The following is a 21,201-nucleotide window of genomic DNA, read 5'->3' on the forward strand; positions in this document are numbered from 1 at the left end:
ATATATTCTGCATATTCTAGAACTATTTGTTTATTTAATCACTTTTTTTATGCCTTTTGTATGTTGTTTTGTTCAGGCATTTACCACAGATTTCAGAGTACACTGGGCTCAACATCCTTTAAGGCCAGAATTTGCAGAAAGTACCTACTTCTTATATAAAGTAAGAAAAGATACCCCACTTTACTGTTTAGCCCCCATTCTCTGTTGGATCTCTCACTCTTATAATAGTAATTGGGTTTTCAGAGTCCCCTTTTAATATTGTAATGATTGGATATATCGTGGTTCTTATTCATCTAGTCCATAGAATTATTGAATGATGCCAGAATTGACATGTAAGGTTTTTTTCTTTAAAAAATATTATGTGAACATTTCTTTAAAGAGAAATTTTATGTTCTAGAGCTGCTTTCTAAAGCATGTCTCTTGCCTTTCTTCAGTCAGGCAGCCTTTCTGAGCATTAGGAATTTAATATAAAATCTAAGGTTATATAGTTAAATTTTATAATTGTGTATTTAAGAAATTCTGTAAAGCAGATTCATAGCTTTTTTCAGATATCAGTTCTATATAATGTGCTCCAGTGCCTGATACAGTGCCTGGCACCTAGTAGGTACTCAATAAATATTTGATAAATGAATGGATATGTGGTAATATATAAGCTATATATATATATATACACACACACATATATTCTCCTTTTTAATAGGCTACAGGAGATCCTTACTACCTTGAAGTAGGGAAGACACTTATTGAAAATTTAAATAAATATGCTAGAGTGCCTTGTGGATTTGCTGCCATGAAGGATGTTCGTACTGGAAGTCATGAGGACAGGTAAAACAATTGCTAACACCCCCTTTCCTCAGGGTCTCTCTGAAACAACACAAAATGCAACTACCATTTAGGATTCAAATAAGTTTAATTCTTTTACAAAGGATGGAAACCTTTGTTCTTTGTGTTTACTTTTTTAAACTCTGTTGAATAGACTAATTTTAGTATGTTTGAAACGTTTGCATTTTTATCATAGTGCCTGGCATACAGTAGGTGCTCAAATGATTTCTGAATAAATGAATCAATGATTGTTAAATATCAGAACCTTGGTATTAGGACTATCTAAAATGTTGCTTTTTTTCTTCTTTGATAATAGTTTCCTTTTATATTACATAAAACATTAGAAATTACCAAGATGAGGAATGATCTGGAATATGATTCACGTTCAGCCAAGAATTCCTCAAAAGCTGTGTGTACTCTTACACAGTTGCTGACTTGCAGGGGTGGGAAAGACCAGTGGTAGTTTCTGTTTTGTTAGACACTGTATAGATGTAGATGGTATGAAGTATTCAAGCTATGAAAAGTGCTCCATGTGAAATTCACAAGCACTCTGCTTATTCTAAGATCACTTATATGGTTATCACATCTCTAAATGAATGCTAAAGCTTGTTTGTTCATTTGGTTAGCAAATGTTCATTCCAGAAATACTTCCTGAGGCCCCTTACGTGCCAGGGCTCTTACTAGTTTTTGAGGATTAAAGATATGAAGATATGTCCTTTCTGTCTTTGAGTCACTGAAGGCAGGTCAATAAGCAGACTTTTAAAACATTGTGTATGTGTTATGAAACATATTAAAGGGGCATGAAGCACAGGTTGGGATGTGATAGTCAGTGAAGGATTCCTAAAGGATCCTATTTCCTGAAGGATAAACAAGAATTAGAAGAAGAAAAATGTAAAAGAAGTTCCAGGCAGTGAGACTGAAGACATGAGAAACACAGCACTCATCATCTCCCCACAAAGTTGTTTCTTAGTTCTTCACTTAGTATTCGGATAATGGTTAATTAGGCTTAGAATCTCCATCCCTGCTAATGAGAAATGGTTAGATTCTGGAAGCAGGCATACAAATAATAGCAAAAAATAAAAGCAGATGCCTTGTGTATTTGCCTATAATATTTATTGACTGTTTCCTACACTCCAGACAGTCTTCTAAGCATTTTATGTGTTTAACTAACTTGATCCTTACAACAGCTTTCTGAAGTGTACTATTATAGTCTTCATTTTAAAGGTGAAGAAACCAAGGGAAAGAGAAGTTAGGAAACTTGCCTAAGGTCACACAGTTAGTAAGATTAAGTCGGAATTCTAATCTAGGCAGATTGGCTCTTGACAATGATGTTATACTGGCAATTCATTAAAGAACAATAAGCACCTACTATATGCCAGTCCCTGCACTTAAGTGTGGGGTAGAAAGATGAAATAGAACTAGTCCCTGCACTCCCATGACTTGCAGTCAGTGAATAAGATAGGTGTGTAAAAAGAAATTATCACAACCATGTGATATGTTCTAAAATACAAAAGAGGTAACAGATTGAAGAATTACAGAGGAAGACATGATTTACTGTTTAGAGTTCCATTTTTCAAAGTGTAACATCCTTCTTTTTTTTCCCCACCAGATACTCCTTTTATGACATTGTTTCTGGACCTCTTACACAATGACATTGCCCCATTCTGATTGCATTCCAGTATATACAATAACTCTTAAAATATCTTGTCCAGAATTAACCATACTCAAGATGTGTCTGGCACAACAGCCCCGTAGCTGTCTGGATTCAGGCAAAGGGTCACTAATTTTCTATGAGGCTGATGAGTTTCCACCCTCTATCCAGTTGAGGACCACTGCTTCATTGACTCACTGTTCCTCAGGGGATGGTTGTGCCTCAGATGTATTTAGCCAAACGAAAGGTTGAGAACTACCATTCTTCCTCATATTGTGTTATTAGATGTGCTTTAGATTTTTTAGGAGCTTTATTATGTTCAGCTCACAGTGAGCTTGTGATCAACTAGTTTCACATACTTAACTGTATAGTCTGCTGACAAATGAGTGTTCCCCACCCTGCCCTTGAATAGCCAAGTTTTCTTCTTTTCGTGTAAACTTAGAACTTTTATACTTAGCAAAATTTCTTTTTTTGTTTTGTTTCTAGATTTTGGTCTAGGGGTTGAATCTCCTTAGCTAAACTACCATTTTTCAATGATCTATAGTTTAGATAAGCATGCCTTACATTTTTTTCATCCAAATTGTTGGGAAGAATTTTGGTTGGACCACAACCAGTGCCCCTTGGCATTGCACTTGAGAGCTTTCAGTTACAGGCTCTTTGCATGCGGTGATTTATTACCCTGTAGGTCTGAGCACTATACTGTCCTCCAGGATACCATCAGGTACACAGGCACAGACACACACACACACTTTTCACAATGGAAATATCTGTATTTTCCTAATAATGGATAATTACCAAAAAGAATGTAAATGGCAAAAATAATAGGAAGATATTTGCTAAGACGCTCTCCCCTAACTGCGTAAGATTACTACTGTTAGCAATTGTATAAAGGCTTCCAGACATTTTTAATGCCTGTGTATTTTTATTTATGTATGTGTTTATGATTTTAAAATATAAAATAGATCATATGATCTGATACTTGCTAGCTTTGCCCAATTCATATTGTAGTTATCTTACCATGCCTTGTTCTTTTCTAAATGTTTACAAACTGTCTATTCTAGTATTTGCCAATTATCAATATCCTGCTCATCTGTCTACAGTTCTCAAGATAGCATTTGCTCATGTAATAACTGCCAGTCCATCAGAAAAGGTTAAATTATGATAAGTGTATTGCAGATAAACAGGAAAGTGTTTTTATATTGTCTAAAAAGATTAATATCCAAAATGGCTAAAAATGTTTTAAAACATTACAGGTAAGTTTTTGTTCCAAAATAAAAAATCATATATATGTGGGGAAAATGATAGCTGTAGTTTCAATCTCATGTGTATGCCAGGTGCTATGCTAAATAATTGACATTTAATGTGTCAGTCTTCACACCAGTGTCATGAGTGTATTGTTATATTCCTTTTACAGAAGAATAAACTCAAGCTCATAGTCCTTATATCCCCATGGTGACAGAACTCATTAGTGGAAGGTCTTTCTATTTCCAAAGCCCATGTTCTTTGCCTCTTTGTTCTACTGCCTCTCCAGCTCATTCTTTAATCACGCTGTTTAAACTTGCATTTAATTTAGTAAACATTTATTGAGTGCCTACTATGTGCCAGTAATTGTGCTTGGCCAAAAGTATGAAATTGTGCAACTTGTCCAGTAAACTAGAAGTTGTTTATTACTGCCAAAACCTATGATGCTTTGGGGAGTAGTAAATTAAATTTGATGTTACTGTGACTCCATCTACCAGCTATGCTCTTTTCCTGACACTTTTAATTTAAACTTTTCTTAAATTGTTGTTAAAACATTGTAACATTAAATCACTTGTAAAAACACATACAGTTTTACTCTCTTTATTTCTCCACATTCCCTTCTTAACAGGTAAATAAATATTTAGAATGTTACAATCGTAACCCATGTGACTTTGCATTGTACTTTTTTCATGTAACTTTTTTTTTCTTTTTTTGAGTTGGAGTCTTGCTCTGTCACCCAGGCTGGAGTGCAGTGACACAATCTCGGCTCACCACAAGCTCCATCTCCTGGGTTCAAGCCATTCTCCTGCTACAGCCTCCCGAGTAGCTGGTATTACAGGTGCCTGGCACCACACCTGGCTAATTTTTGTATTTTTGGTAGAGACGGGGTTTCACCATGTTGGCCAGGAAATTACATGCAAATAATTTCTTTATCTTTAAAGCCTTCTTTTTAAATCACTTAAATAGCTACATAATAAATTCCATCAGATTTGTATGACTTTTTCCAGCTCTTTAATTTAGTTGAAGATTGTTACGTGATTCTCACTAGTAAAATTTATTAGTTCCCTCCCTGCTGTTGATTCTCTATAGAAGAAATGGAGAACTTTCCCTTATTGAAAGGCCTATAGAAAAATCTTGTCTGCATTATTCACAAGATTCAGTGTATCAGTGTGGTAGACAATTCCTCTGGTCTTTTTCATTAACATGGAATATACTTGGAGTCAAGGTTATTCTGCCCCTGGTAGATTGATGCATTCTATAGTTCTTTGAACACGTAAGTTGGTATAGACAGGATTATTAACCTTGACTATTATGGCTTTCATATAGTTAAATTATTTTTATCTACTTATATTTATTTGTGACTTTTTATTTTAGAATGGATTCTTTCTTCTTGGCCGAAATGTTTAAATATCTTTACCTGTTATTTGCTGATAAAGAAGACATTATTTTTGACATAGAAGATTACATCTTTACAACAGAAGCTCATCTGTTACCTCTTTGGCTCTCTACTACAAATCAAAGCATCTCTAAGAAGAACACAGTGAGTTTTTAAATTAAATGTCTTATTCTCTTTTTATTTCTATATGTTTTATTTTTCCAAGTGAAAAGTAATCCATGACTAAAATTCAATAAATATATATATGGTAAGAAGAAACTAAATATATACATTTTCTTATTTTGTTTTATTGCATCCTGTATACACTTATATATTTCATTAGCTGTTTGCTTTTAAAATTATGTTAAGTAGGCCGGGCACGGTGGTTCAGGCCTGTAATCCCAGCACTCTGGGAGGCCAAGGTAGTTGGATCATGAGGTCAGGAGATCAAGACCTCCTGGCTAACACAGTGAAACCCCATCTCTACTAAATATCCAAAAAATTAGCCGGGCATGGTGGCAGGCGCCTGTAGTCCTAGCTACTTGGGAGGCTGAGGCAGGAGAGTGGCATGAACCCAGGAGATGGAGCTTGCAGTGAGTGGAGATTGTGTCACTGCACTCCAGCCTGGGCGACAGAGTGAGACTCCGTCTCAAAAAAAAAAAAAATTATGTAAAATAATTATTTCTATTTACATAAAATGTTTTTATATTGTAGACCTCGGAATATACAGAACTGGATGACAGTAACTTTGATTGGACTTGTCCAAATACTCAGATCCTCTTCCCTAATGACCCACTGTATGCTCAAAGTATTCGTGAGCCCTTGAAAAATGTGGTGGATAAGAGCTGTCCTAGAGGCATCATCAGAGTGTAAGATGTATTATTTTATATTTTCTGATAATAACGTTGTTTCTTAGTAAATGACAGAAAACTTAGGGAGCATGTACCAACAGCCAAGAAGACATTCATGTAGGCCAAAAATGTTGAGATACGTAGCTATCACTGGTTAAAATAAAAATTATTAGTAAGATAGTAAAGCTTATTTTGCAGTAATATCTTTTTTATTATTATGGAAACTTTCAGTATATTATTTTATGAACTAAAGTAATAATAGTAGGCAGCATGTAACAGTTTTTAACTTCTGTAACTCATTTTTCATGGAATAGTTTCATCGAATATTTTCTGGCTGGGCATGATAGCTCACGCCTGTAATCTCAGGACTTTGGAAGACCGAGGCGGGCAGATCACCTGAGGTCAGGAGTTTGAGACCAGCCTGGCCAGCATGGTGAAACTGTCTCTACTGAAAATACAAAAAATTAGCCAGGCATAGTGGTAGGCGCTTGTAATCCCAGCTACTCGGGAAGCTGAGGCAGGAGAATCACTTGTAACTGGGAGGTGGAGGTTGCAGTGAGCCAAGATCACACCATTGCACTCCAGCCTAGGTGACAAGAGTGAAACTCCGTCTCAAAAAAAAAAAAAAAAATTCCTTTTGTCTATAGTTTCTGTGTAGTGAAAGTACAGGTATTTTGTTTTTTTGGATTTGAGTTTTTGAGGGAGTACTTATCTTATTAAAATTGTTTGGCTTAATGAGTTCATTTTCTGATGAATAGTTATATTAGAAAGGTCATTACAAGGACTTTTTAAAAATTGTTTTTACATAAGTGTTGTTATTCACTGATACAAGTATTGATTTGCTTTTAAAATATTGGGAGGAAAATCTGTTTTTAAAGGTTAACGTCAATAGTAACAAATCCCCAAGCAAACTTGTTCTGTACCTTTAAATAGTTACAGTTCTGTTGACTAATACTGCCTTATGTAGATAATATACATACTTTTATAACTAGAAAATGTTATATTTGAAAGCTATACCACTTGTTAACCGAAATTATGTATAAGAAAATACTTGTTTCCAGTTATTCCAGTTTCACTAGTTCTAAAACTAGCAATTTTGCAAGTAATATCATTTTTATTTGACATGTGTTTTTTGCCAGTTCTAATTTGTAGTTTTTAAAGCCTTGCCTGTAATTACTTTTAGCAGAGAGGAGAGTTTCAGGAGTGGAGCTAAACCCCCTCTGAGAGCCAGAGATTTCATGGCCACTAACCCTGAGCATTTAGAAATCCTGAAGAAGATGGGGGTGAGTTTGATTCACCTCAAAGATGGGAGAGTCCAGTTGGTCCAACATGCAATCCAAGTAAGACATTGCTACACTAGATACCGTGTCTGCCCTGCTTTCTGTGGTCGCATTAGCTTTAATAAGATAATGGATTTCAACTTTCTAAACACTTTAAATATATTGTTTACAGTGAGAGAATAAGAATTTTAGGACTTGGAAGTATCTTGGAAAGTCATCTAATTCAACTCCTTGATAGTATAAATCAATTAAATAAATCAGAGATAGGTTGAGTAATTTGCTGAAGTTAATATGATCAAACGCAGGACTCAAATCTAAGTTTTCTGTTTCTCAGTCCGTTGGCTTTCCCCTTTTACTTTTATTTACAACATAACTTCAAAAGCTAATAATTAGTTTTAATATTCATATCTCCATGTTTTACATCATTTTAGTCTCCAAAGGGCTACTGAATCTTAAGTATTTTGTTCATCATAGGCACTTATTTGTCTGTGCCTAGGAAAAATAACATGTCTTTTTGAGACATTTTTGTTGATTTTTACTTTGAAAGTTTTTATAACACGAAGTCTTTAAATTATTTACCTTATTAGTATATTGATTCTGAGAAAACCACATAGTTTGCTGAATAATTTTTAACCTAGAACCGTATTCAGGTATCCCTTAATCTCAAATTCAGCCCTCCCACAACTTCATCACACCCTCAAGTTTTCATCTCATCCACATTCTTGCCACATCCTTCCTTCTTTTAAGAGTATTCTTCCTTCTTCCTTATGTTTTATTTGACCTCAGTGGGAGTGACATCTCTTGTGACATTGCTTTTACTTAGTTAGGCTGCCAATGGCATAATTACCAGCAAGTGACCTCTTAATCCTTTTATGATTTGACTTTTCTGTGACTATTGGCTGAACCCTTCATAAAACATTTTCCCTTCTTGGCTTCCAGGATATTTCAGCAACAAAGTTCTTTCTCTACTTCACTGTTTATTGCTTTGTAGCTTTCTGTGGCACAACCACTCAATGTAAACAGTTTCCAAGAATCTGGATGATATTCTTTTCTCTATATACTCTTCTTCGACAGTCTCACCTATTTCTACAAGCTTAGCTATCATCTTTATACATATGACTTCTTAGCTATGTATATGAATCCTGATTCCTAACTTTACTATTAAATTCAACTTTCATCTACCTCTCATACATCTTGCATCTCAATCTCAATGTGTCCAAACTTGAATTATCTCTCTCTTGTTTACTATCTTTCTACCCTCACCTCAACCTATGTTTCCTTCTTTGGTTCTCCATGTCAGTAAAACCTATCATCGTTCTTTAAGTCATCAAAGCTGGAAATTTCAGGACAGGTTTGAACTCTTCTCTGTCTCCCAGTTCCTCTCTATCTTTTTCCATCCTCTGACTCCTATCATATGTTGTTGGTTTTTCCTGTAAAGTATCAGGAATCATCTTTTTTTTTCTATTATAGTCAGTCATTCTTCAACTTTCCCTCTGTTAAGACTCAATTCAAATGTCATTCTAAATCTTTCCCAGGTACACACAAGCAGAATCAATTGTTCCCTCGTCTGTGCTCCTTTTCCACTTTCCCACTTGAGAAGTTTTATCATAGCTAACTTTACATGTCTTTCTCCTCCAGACACAAACTTCTTAAAGGACTGTCTCTCCAATGCCTAGGCAAGTGCTGAGATGGAATAAGTGCTTGACACATATGTTTTGAATCAAATTGAATCTGGTTGTTCACTATTTCAAGGAGGGAAAGTGTGGGTCAGGTATGAGGTTTATTTCTTCAGAGGGAAAGCCAGTGGGGAAAATAAGCAAAGTGAGCATTTGAGCATTTGCTAGAAGTCCAGCTCTCAGTCTGAATCAAAAGTGGTTTACAGAATAGCGAAAGTGACATTGATAAAAACTACAGATAAGTTATTTTCAGAAATATTATTTCCGAAGGTATTATTTTTGAGTACAAATAAAGTCATAAATACTTGGCGGTGACCTAAAGTGAAAGAAGAAGTTTTAGAGTAGAATACTATAGTACAGTGTCTTTAGGAAATCAAAAAGTTGGTGGAAGTTTCCAGAAAGGAAGGATAAAATGAATTTGTTTTTTTCATAGGCTGCTAGTTCAATTGACGCTGAAGATGGGTTGAGGTTCATGCAGGAGATGATTGAATTGTCAAGTCAGCAACAAAAAGAACAGCAGCTGCCTCCACGAGCTGTACAAATTGTTTCCCACCCATTTTTTGGCAGGGTAGTATTGACTGCTGGACCAGCTCAGTTTGGGCTGGATCTGTCTAAACATAAAGAGGTATGTATACTCAAAATATAGTTGTTGAAACTGAATTTAAAATATTAAGTATTGCCTCATTTCTTAGTCTCTTCTCTAACTTAGTAGTTTTAATTTATTTAAAAACCCGAAATAGTCAGTCTCCTGGATTTAAGTAAAGTGAAAGCATATCTTGAAAACTTCGAGTCATAATTTATGTATATAACATGCTTATAGAATTCTAACTAAAATATTATTCAGGTTCTATTCAATTTCTTGGTCTCTTCTCTAATTTAGTACCTTTATTTGATCTAAAAATGGTTTTCAGACTTTCTAAGAGCCACTAAAACCTTTCTATAAACAAAAATCTAAACCAGGAGCTTAATGTAGAAAACAGCTAAAAGCACAGAAGCTCTGGCTCAAGTGACTGGAGAAAGCCTGGGACCCTGAGGTTCTACTGGGCAAACTTTGAAGATCATTAAGCTAGTCCATCCCTATAGTTATAACATAGTTACAGTGTAGAAAACAAAGACTTACGTAACTAAACAATTCACAAGTTTGTCTAACTAATTGATTGCAGAGCTGGGACCAGAGCCCAAGTATCGCGACAATCTAAAGCCAATGCTCTTTTCACTCTATTAGTGCTAATTTAGACTTTTTCTCATGTGTATTTTAAACTATGTAGAAGCTATGTAGAATGATTGATTCATTCAGCTGTTGATTAAGTGCCTACTATATTCTGTTCACTGCTTGCTGTATCAGTTTACAAAACCATTGAAGATCTATGCCCTTATGGAATTTACGTTTTAGGAGAGTGAAGGATATTAAAACATCTTTATAGTAACATCTTTAAAAAAATCAGTTCCTTGGTGGATTTAATTTTTCTGGGGAAAAGAACTGCTTGCAGATTCATATAGACTAAATCCATTTTTTTCTTCTCTTTGAAAAACTTTTCTTGTTACCAATGATCATTTCAAATTGGTTCCCAGCTATTATAAATGTAGTAAATCTGCCTACAGGTCCCAACTTTACCACTTAATAACATTGTGTTAACATTGTGAGCAAATTACAGAACCTGAGTCTCAATTTCCCCCTGTGTGAAATGGAAATGTTATTTGTGTTGTTTTGCTCAGGGTCGTTGTAAATAACAGATTTTGTAGTTTATGTAAAAATGTTCTATAAACTGCAAAGCACACTCGAAATAATGGTTGAGTATTGTGATATGCACAATGTTTAAAATAAATTTTATGCTGAATATATATTAGATATATTATTAGAAAAGAAATGAGTCTAGTTCTCTCAAAGCTCTAGATATTGAGGTTTAATGACTTGATTGCCATTTGAGAAGATTAAAGTATTTAAGTTGCTTTTATTTCTGACAGACAAGAGGATTTGTTGCAAGCAGTAAACCATACAATGGTTGTTCAGAGCTTACTAACCCAGAGGCAGTGATGGGAAAAATCGCATTGATACAAAGAGGACAGTGCATGTTTGCAGAAAAGGCACGCAACATCCAGAATGCCGGAGCCATTGGTGGCATTGTTATTGGTAAGTAATTCTCCATGTCATTGTGTTGACTGAAGAAGAGATAATTTTTAGGATTTTTTTCCTTTTATTTTCTAAAATTTTATCAAAGAGTTTGTCATATTTTTTTTTACCTCACCTAGACAACATGAAGGATAGGTAATTCAGTGACTCTTAATTTCTAGATATCTTAACATCTTTTTCAAAAGTCTAGATTTGAGTTTCTGTATATTAATGTCAGTGAAAATACTTGGGGTTAGGTGTGAGGGTGTGGTAAGACTGAGTGGTAAAAACATTCAGTACCATGGATAAGAAAATGTGCCCATAAGATCCATAACCCCTGAAGGGCAGGAATTACACTGTGCCACCACCAGTGGGGAGCCATTGAAAATTTCCATTACTCCACAAAGATGCAGGCTTTGGAGACAGACACATGAGAGTACAGTTCCTGGCTCTACCACAAAATTGCAGTGTAACCTTGGCCCAGCTGCAGTTTTTTAATCTGTAGATTAAATAGTAGAATATTTTTTGATATGAGTAGAATTTTTTTGAGCTCCAGTGGAAGTGATAATAAGTATATTTTAGGTGATTGTAAGGTTTAAAGATAATATATATAAAATTTCTTGGCATAATAGCAGACATAGGATAAGTACTACTATAGCAGTATTTACAGTATTTGTAGCAGATCTTTATCCCCTTGGATCTTTTTCCGCTGAAATGACAAATTACCACCTTTAAATCATCTTACCCATATGTATCAACTAGTGGGTTTTGCTTTTTTATCTTTCATAGACAATCACTTGTATCATGATAAACAGGCTATGACTATCAGGGGAAATATAAATTTTTCTGTTTTAAAGTAAATAGGAGTTTACATTCAGAAAGAACCTTGAAAGACCTGGGGTCATATGCTGATTGTGAGTTCTTTTGTACAACTTCTCTCACAGGGAAATCCATTTTGGATTTCCGTCCCCACCCCTGCCCCCCCCCCCCCCACACACAACACCCAATAGTTCAGGTAAAAAAAAAAAAAAAAAAAAGTTCAGGTAAAACAGAATATTAACACTTATGTTGATGTAATGGATGCATGAATTTTATTAATAAACATTAGGAGAAGTCCTGTTTAATGACTTAAATCAGCAGTTGGCAAACTACAAGACTCTAGGCCAAGTCCAGCTCATGGCCCATTTTTGTAAATAAAGGTTTTATTGGGACACAGTCATGCCAGTTTGTTTGTGTATTGTCTATGACTGCTTTGAACTGCAGTGATGGAGTTAAGTACTTACAGGAGAGAACTGCAAAGCCTGAAATATTTCTTCATCATCTAGCCAGTTACAGAAGAGATTTGCTTACCCCTGACTTAAATCATCCTCTTTATCCTTGGGTATTTCCCACACTTAGATTCGTTTTATTGTAGAATTTAGTATATTAACCATCACTATCATTTTGAACATTTCTTACCAAGACTTCAAAATGAAAATGTAAAGTATAAAGTGTAGAACTTATACATTAATATTTAAAAATATTTCTTTGTGTAGTATTTTTGGTTTTTTTATATTTTTCAGTGAAGTCTAATTCTCACGATCTTCTATAATATGCAAGAATTGTCAATTTTTGTTTTGTTTTGTTTTGTTTGTTTTGAGATGGAGTCTTGCTCTGTTGCCCAGGCTGGAGTGCAGTTGGTGTGATCTCTGCTCACTGCAACCTCCTCCTCCCAGATTCAAGCAGTTCTCCCTGCCTCAGTCTTCTGAGTAGCTGGGATTATAGGCGCCTGCCCCACCACGCCCAGCTAATTTTTGTATTTTTTTTTTTTTTTCTTTTTAGTAGAGCCGGGGTTTCTCCATGTTGGCCAGACTGGTCTTGAATTTTCAGCCTGATCTTGGGTTACCCGCCTGCCTCGGCCTCCCACAGTGCTGGGATTACAGATGAGCCCGGCCCGTCAAATGTTTTTTTTTTGGTAGCTGTTAGTTGGGAAATGCTATACTGGGTTCTGTGGATAAATAAATAAGAGATGATGATCCTTACTCTCAGAAATTTTTTTTTTTTTTTTTGAGACAGAGTCTTGCTTTGTCACCCAGGCTAGAGTGCAGTGGCATGATCTCAGCTCGCTACAACCTCCACCTCTAGGTTCAAGTAGGTCTTGTGCCTCAGCCTCCTGAGTAGCTGGGATTACAGGCGTGCACCACCACGCCCAGCTAATTTTTGTATTTTTAGTAGAGAAGGGATTTTGCCATGTTGGCCAGGTTGGTCTCAAACTCCTGGCCTCAAGTGGTCTGTCTGCCTTGGCCTCCAAAAGTGCTGGGATTACAGCCATGAGCCACCGTGCCCAGCCAAAAATTTAATTTTTAATGAGAAACTTTCTTTCTTTCTCCTAAGTTTTTTGTTTCTGACAAAGCATTTTGTTTTTATTTGTTTTAATTGTATGTAAATGAATAAATTAGGAATTAGCTGTTTTTTGTTGCAAGGGTTAGAAGTACGAATTATCTTAGAAATCATGTGACTGCAGGAGATAATTAAGTTGGTTTAAGAAGGGAAGTTTTTTCACTACATGGAAATGGATTATTTTCAATGAATTCAACCGTACAAATACAACTAGGATTCACCAGGAGGTAGAAGTGGGAACTAAAAATCATCAGGATCCATGATAGTGAATGTTTTTCACTTTTCTCTTTATATCTCTACCTCTGGGTTCTTCTGAACTCTTCTTCCCTGCTCCTCTTTGCAATTCTGCTTCATTTTCCAGCTTCTCACCAGCTTGCTCTCTCTTTGTTCATCAGTTCCAAAATGGCCATTCTAGTTTGCAGCCTCAGCCCCAAGTCTGTGTCATTTAACTGAGCTATTTCCCCCTGCTAACTGAAACAGTCTTTCTGTGTGCCAGTTCTAGGTCCCCCAGAGAGACTCAGGGTCAGGTAGCCATCTTTTGTCTAATCAATTATTACCAAAAGGATGGGTCATGCATTCTGCACTTAGCAGGACCTATGAGAGTGAGCACCCTGAGACAGGACAGACAGTTTCTTCTGGGAGACTGGCATGCGAGTTGGAGGTGGTTGTGATTATCATCTCCAGTAAAACAGCACAGCATATTGCTAGTACTACTACTAATAGTTCTAGTACTATTATTTAACCAGTGCAAAATAGCAATACTGTTTAGCTTATAGAGGAAGAAGCACTATAGTCATAACTATTCTTTGTGTGCATTATATAAAAAAGAAATGTCCATTTTTAGTTTGGTAAAACAATGTACTCATGACAGTAGTGGAAATTTTCAACAATAAAATTCATTCATAGTTCTGTCACTGTCATCCAAGTCATTGAATTTTTTCATTTCTAGGCTTTTCCATAAGCATATGAAATTTTTATAGTCATAATCATAGAATTCTGTATTCTACTTTTTTAATGTATTATTATTCTGTGTGTCCTATCAAGTAGGTCATTATAACTTACTTATAATGGTATGCAGTTGTTTACAATTATAAATAGTTTAGTAAAATTATTTGGGCATAGGGCTTTTTGCTTCTTTTGAATTATTTCCTTTGGATACAATTCTATGATAATTAATGGGTCCAAAAGTTATGTTGGTTTTTATGGTTCTCGATGCATAAAATTAATTCTGTCATTGTAAAAAAAATCAGTAACAATTGGTAGATAGATCTTTTTAATGGCTGGATGTTTTGATGTTTGCTGTATTTATTTTCTGGCTAGATGACAATGAGGGGAGCAGCAGTGATACTGCCCCTCTGTTCCAGATGGCAGGTGATGGAAAGGATACGGATGACATCAAGATCCCCATGCTGTTCTTATTCAGCAAAGAAGGAAGTATCATCCTGGATGCCATCCGGGAATATGAGGAGGTAGAAGTGCTCCTTTCTGATAAAGCAAAAGATCGAGGTAAAAGTCAAATACTATTTGTTTTTTTATGCAGCTTAGTATTAATTTTGCTAGTTTGATAACAAGAATGAGTCACAAAAAAATTTTTTTTGAGGTTCACTGGGAAAACAAGTAAAATTTTTAGAAGATGATTTCAAAATATATTTTTGTTTTGGAAATAAGAATAATAAAACATTTATTTTGCTTTGTTTTCTGAGTTAGGATGTTTTTAGAAATATGTTTTTATGTGTAATTTGTAATTTTTGCCATGAGTCTGTTCAGGTGATAAAAATACAAGAGACTACTTCAGGAAAGCCATTTTAACATCCGGAAATGTTCACCATGTGATTTCACTGATACTACATCTTACATGTCTTTTATAAGGAATAAGAAGACATGTATAGAATGTTGTATACAATATGATAGTAGTTGGTCTCAACAGGCCACCTGTAATCAAATGACTGCTGTCTTGGTGAAGGCAATAGAAATCTAGCAGCTTCTTCCCAATGAGGTCTAAGTCTATCACATGGATATTTGTAAGAGTTACAAATGGCTGTTTCTGAAAAACAAGATAGCATGTCTTAATTTATGAGAGTAGATAGTCCTCTGCAGGCCAAAATGTTTGTTAGTAATTTGAAATCTCTTTGAAACCCAGATTACTATATAAATGCAAGGCTTTCATAGTATTCTTACATAGTTTCACACCCAAGGATAGAGGAGAAATGAGGGAAGGTGAGCCTTCAGATCTTGCTCGTGGTAGCAGTCTTTCCTGTCTGCTGGAGAGACGTGAAGAGAGAGCTAAAGTTCTCCCATACCCTTAAATAGATGAGGTTGTATAATAGTACAGAGTTGTGACATCCCCTGGGGTATTTGATAGATATGTAGGAAACTGATTCAATTCTGTGTGACTTCCAAGTGGGACATTTAAAAAAAAAAAAAAGTTTGGTGATAATTATGCTAGCATAATCATGCTAGCCTAGTTTTGTCTTCTTGTATTGCTTTATTCTTCTTTGAGATTCTTTGAAATGTCAATTATTTAAGAGCAATGGAGTGAGCAAGTAGGTTGTTTGTATATAACAATGTATAGATGAAAACAGAACAGAATACAAAAGTTTTCTAATCTTAAATCCTCTGTATACCTGATTTCTTTTTTCCTGGGCCCTTTTCTAAACTCAAATCTTCTTGCCTACATATATGCATTTAGGCACATCTAACATAGGCAAATTATTATTTCATGTAACTTTTTATTATTTCGTGTAACTCTTTAATGCATTTGTTTTTTTCCCTCCTATTTTGTGCCACCACTGGAATTTCAGCAGCAATATTAAAAGGTAAAATGATTCCAAGCTACATTATTAATAGTAGTAAGTATCTTGCGTTAACAAGCCTTAAATTATATATGTATATATGTATTGTGTGTGTGTACACACAAGTACATATATAATTTTGTTTCAGTGGATACCATGATAATATCTTGTGTAACATAATTAGATTATTTTCATGTCTAGTCAGCTGTCACATAATAATTTTTAATCGATCCTGTCGTAACAAATTCTAATAATTATACATCCCATATAATAGATGAATTCTATGTCTGTGTCCATACAAGAGTCACTCTAACAAAGGCATTGTTGTTTTGGTATTTATTACTTTGATCACTTTTTATTTGAACACAATGTAAAATATTTAAAGTGTTGACTTGTTTTAAAAGCTCGTGTGTGTGTGTGGTACATGGGTTAGGACTATAGGATTATGGTAAAGCATGTGCTTCTTATACCAGAGAAAGGGTATGAGACATGATTAATTCTACCAGAAAATAAAAATTCTTGGTGAACAGTATCCCCTTAAGGACCTTGCATTAAAAGGGCATTATTTAAAAGATACTTTTTGAAAAGTTTAGTCTATAAATTTACTGAACTGTGATTGTTATAGAGTGATCTTTTGATGTAAGTATTGAAAAGCCACTTTTTTGTGTAATAGCTCTTTATAGAACTGTACAGCTATATTGATTAGCAACAAGATACAGTATAATTGTTAATATTTATTAATGTAACAAATCAGTGATAATAGTGTTATGAAATCAACAAATTTATTCATTTAGGATAATATCCTAAGAGACTACACAGTCTGTAGTGGTTATCATTTGTCCTATATCGTTACCACATACATCAGTGTTTCTCCCCTGCATCAGAATCAACAGATAACACTTATTAAAAGTGTTGGCTCCTGAGTCCTGCTCCAAATATTGAATCAGACTTTCTGATTCAGACTTTCTGACTGGGAATCAGAATCTGAAACTTCAAGCAAACATCCCAGGTGATTGTGTTGTAGCTGCTTCCTCAGCTACACTTTGAGAAATACTGAACAAGATTCAGAAAGCACCCCTCTTCTGTCTCCCAGCTATGTATCAGGCCATATTGTACCATCACGGATACTAGTTAACGGATTATATAAGTGCAGTAAATAACATCCTTAAAATCTGAACAATAAAATGTTCTCCAGATTGCCTTTTCTAGAAATCTTATTCCACAATACATGTTTTTCCTTATGAAGTCACACAGTGCTGATTAAGCAGTCCTTTTCATATATTAATACAGAAAACAGAAGCCCCTAAAAAGCCTTCACTCCTGTCTTCTTACTCTGATAAGTCCATGCCATATAGACATATCTGAAACTGTTCTGCTAGCAGAAATTTTCTGTTTATCTTAACACACATTCTTCTTTAGAAGCTAAAAAGCATCAGCATTTTATCAAGTGATGTTGCTTCCTGAGGTCAAACCTGTGACACTTCTGAAAGTTAAGCTATCCACAGTCTATTGTTGAACAGAATTTTCAGCATCATATCGGTCAGCGTTTCAGTTTTCCAAAATTTCAGTTCGTAAAGGTACTTAATTATTCCAACCCTGTGCCCACAAACAAAGGCAATGTGTTGTTACCTTTAGGTCCAAATTGAAGCAGTTTACAATTAAGAGTAAATTTCCTTTTTTCAGTAGTATTTCTCACGGGGGCAGCATTTTTAAGTTCCAGTATATTGTCATGCTTGCAACTTAGAGGGTAAGCCTATAGCGCCTTAAGGGCTCTAGACAAATGCTTTCAAGCCACTCTATTTGTGTCTGTCTGGTAAAGAGCCAGACAGAGAAAATGGAGGGGGGAGGGGGAAGGTTCCATCCTTTGCAATGCTCTGATTTAAGTCAGGCAGGGTCACTTTTCCTGATTATCCCCCACTGAACTTGATTGGGATGAATCTGTTCTACAGCTGAACCACAGACCTTAAGTTGCTGTTGGAAAGGATTTGATTCCTAGGAGAAAAATCTAGTACATATGCCGATGAACTCTACCTGGAGAGAAACATCTGAAACATTCTTCTTAGCAGAATTGATACTTAACCTTCCCTTCTCCAACCAAGGCATGTTTTCTCATGCATTTTCACATTTGCACCATCTCTTCCCTTTTTCTGGAAGTTCCCTATCAATCCCTGTTTCCTCTGTAAGAACATTTAGACATCCTAAATTTCAAATTCCACCTTCTTTATGAAATTTTTCTTAATTCTCCTAGGTAAAATTTAAGGGTGTCCTTTTAATACAGTTCTACTATGATACTTAAATAGTTCTTTACCTGCTTCTTATCTCTATATTCCTTGCTTTCAGTAAATATTTAATGTACAGATGAATGAATGAATGAATGAATGATTGTATAACATCCAATCTCTAAGTCTTTACCAAGGTTCTCTTCCCCTTTCATTATTAAAGCATACTGGTTTTTTTCCTTTGTATTTTGAGAGTTTCTCCCTTATTTCTTTCTGTATTTCTGATGTACCATTCCTGAGTTTAATATTGTGGTTGTTATGCTCTTAGGACTTTGATCTCACATACTGGTGAAAACAGGCACCTTAGGATCAAGATTTGTAGCAATCTGGCAGACTTTAACTCTGCTATGTTTTTGTAGTCCTCTAACTGCCATTTTTACTTTCCTGATTGTCGCTTTTATTTCTAGTTCTATAGCTCCTTCAGCTTGCGAAAACCAAAATCTATTCTTCTATGGGCATCTTCTTCAAAGTTCTTCTCTCTCTCTCTCTGCTTCTCTGTATTTACATTTAGTTGGCCCCGGGTGACTTTCCTATAGCGCTGCATAGAATAGTTATTGGTATCTTTTTAGAAACTTTATAAAATTAAACTTGTAACAAATTAAACAATCCAGAGGTGTATTAAAAGCTTTTAAATAATCTCTCATCTTTCCGAGATAACCAACCAATGTTAACAGTTTGATGTGTAGTCTTTTATATTTTTCTTCGTGCTTTATACATTTCTAAATATATGTATCATTCAGTAACTTGCCTTTTGCAGTTAAAGCTATATTAAAGACATTCCTCCAAGCTAGTAGGATAGCATAACTTATTCTCTTGAAAGCTACATTATGTTTTGTATTATGACAGTACCATGATTTATTTAACCATGTCACTATTAGGCATCCAGATTATTTCCAGGTTTTTGTTTTGCCACTATATACAATGGTGTAGGTAATGTTCTTGTACATATCTTCTTAGATATGCATACTTTTTTCTAGAATTTTGAGATTTACTAAAATGGAATGCTGGCAGAAAGGATATGGGTCTTTTTCATTTTAATGGATGTTACAAGATGCATTCCAAAAAAGCTTGTAGCAATTCACATCCCTTCCAGCAAGATATGAAAGTACATGTTTCTTCCTATTTTAGTCAGCATATTTCCCTTTATAGGTATATTTTTTGTTTTTTCTCCTTATGGATTGCCTAGTCATACATTTTGCCTTCTTTAAATAAGATTGTGTGTCTTTTCTAGATATTTTATAGGACCTCTCTGTCTGTCTGTGCATTTCTTTTCCTATATTTACATGCATACTCATAAAGAAATAGAGATTCTGTAAATTATCTAGAAAAGACACACTTATAGAGACAGGTTACACACACACACACACACACAATTTTCCCAACATGTCATCTTTTCACTTTGTTCATGTAACTTTCATAACATTTTTATGTAATCAGAAATAATAATTCCTTTAAGGCTCCTGGGTCTCCTGTCTCACTTCAGAAGATCACTCCATCCTATTTTTACATAATATTTTCCTAAATTCTTCTGGCGTTTTTACAGTTTTTTACATTTTGGTCTCTAAATCATATGGAATTTTAAAACATAAGTTAGGAGTCTTACTTTCCAATTGAGTTGTCAGTTTCTAGATACCACTTATGAAGCAAACCACTAATTTCTCCTTCAGTTAAACTACCATCTTTGCTATATATCAAATATTCTTGCATAGTTGGATCTGCTTCTAGACTTACCCTTCTGTTCTACTAATCTGTTTATTCCTGTGACAATAATAAAACAGTTTGCTGTTTTGAGTAAATTTTATTCTCTGATAGGGCAATTCTCCCCTCACTGATTCTTCTTAGAATTTCTTGACTTCTCTTTGACATATGCTGTTCCCTAGAAACTTTAAATTAATTGTATCTGGTTCTAAAAAAACAAGAAGTACAAATGAGATTCATTTTGAAATTATATAATTGCATACTTTACATATAAGTTAGGAAAATGCTAAATATTAAGATTTTTCATTTAAGAATATACCTATAAATCTAATCAAATCTTGTTTTGTGTTCTCATTATGATTTTATAGTATTAAGCAATATGGGTCTTATACCTTTTACAATAAATTTAATTCTGTATTTTGTAGCTTTTATTTTTATTATGAAAAGGTTTAATGATTATATTTTTAGCTAGTTATTGTTACTACAAAGGAGTTATTGGTATTTGCATAGTCTTACCAAATTCTTTTATCAATTCTAATAGTTTTTTTTTATTAGAGTTGCTTTGACAGTATACGATCACAATCTGAAAATACAAATAATTTGATCTTTTTCTATATTTACATTGATTATTCTACTTTCTTGTCCGATTGCATTAGCTACAGTCCCAAAATAATATTGTATATGTAACCCTAGGAGAGTTTTTGATCACAAGCACAATCTTCATTACCAGGTAAAACAACCCTACACCTTTTCCTCTCTTTCTAATCTGGAATAATACAATCTAGATAGAAATTTGGAGGTTTTTCTTTTTGTTCTCTCTTGAATTTAGGGAACCTAGGATAAATAAGCTGTAAGTAGCCAGCTACCTTCTTTCTTTGGTCCGCACCATTGGTTTCCCTAATTGCCTAATTAAATTGTACTTTTTCACAGCTTAGAAGACAGAGATTGTGTGGAACTCCTCAATCCAACCCTCCAATCCCCCCCTGCCCCGACCAAGAAAAAAACCCTAAGAATGTAAAGTTTCAGAGTCAGGTAATCCCACCTCA

General features: G+C 34.8%; 1 protein-coding gene across 8 annotated transcripts in view; it reads left to right on the plus strand.

Moving 5' to 3' along the window:
* EDEM3 (ER degradation enhancing alpha-mannosidase like protein 3) overlaps window positions 1-21,201 on the plus strand; it is a 70,815-nt gene that overhangs the window by 42,286 nt on the left and 7,328 nt on the right. For 2 of the 8 annotated variants that reach the window (XM_050765889.1, XM_050765888.1), the window contains exons 12-20: window positions 77-160; window positions 701-825; window positions 5,090-5,255; window positions 5,805-5,959; window positions 7,125-7,281; window positions 9,331-9,522; window positions 10,863-11,028; window positions 14,707-14,892; window positions 16,188-16,235. In XM_050765889.1, the coding sequence (XP_050621846.1) occupies window positions 77-160; window positions 701-825; window positions 5,090-5,255; window positions 5,805-5,959; window positions 7,125-7,281; window positions 9,331-9,522; window positions 10,863-11,028; window positions 14,707-14,892; window positions 16,188-16,235 (1,279 nt within the window). The remainder of the gene's footprint in view (window positions 1-76; window positions 161-700; window positions 826-5,089; window positions 5,256-5,804; window positions 5,960-7,124; window positions 7,282-9,330; window positions 9,523-10,862; window positions 11,029-14,706; window positions 14,893-16,187; window positions 16,236-21,201) is intronic. The other 6 variants (XM_050765893.1, XM_050765890.1, XM_050765894.1 and 3 more) reach the window with 6 other exon arrangements.

The sequence above is a fragment of the Macaca thibetana genome, chromosome 1 (assembly GCF_024542745.1).
Source record: "Macaca thibetana thibetana isolate TM-01 chromosome 1, ASM2454274v1, whole genome shotgun sequence".
Lineage (NCBI taxonomy): Eukaryota > Metazoa > Chordata > Mammalia > Primates > Cercopithecidae > Macaca > Macaca thibetana.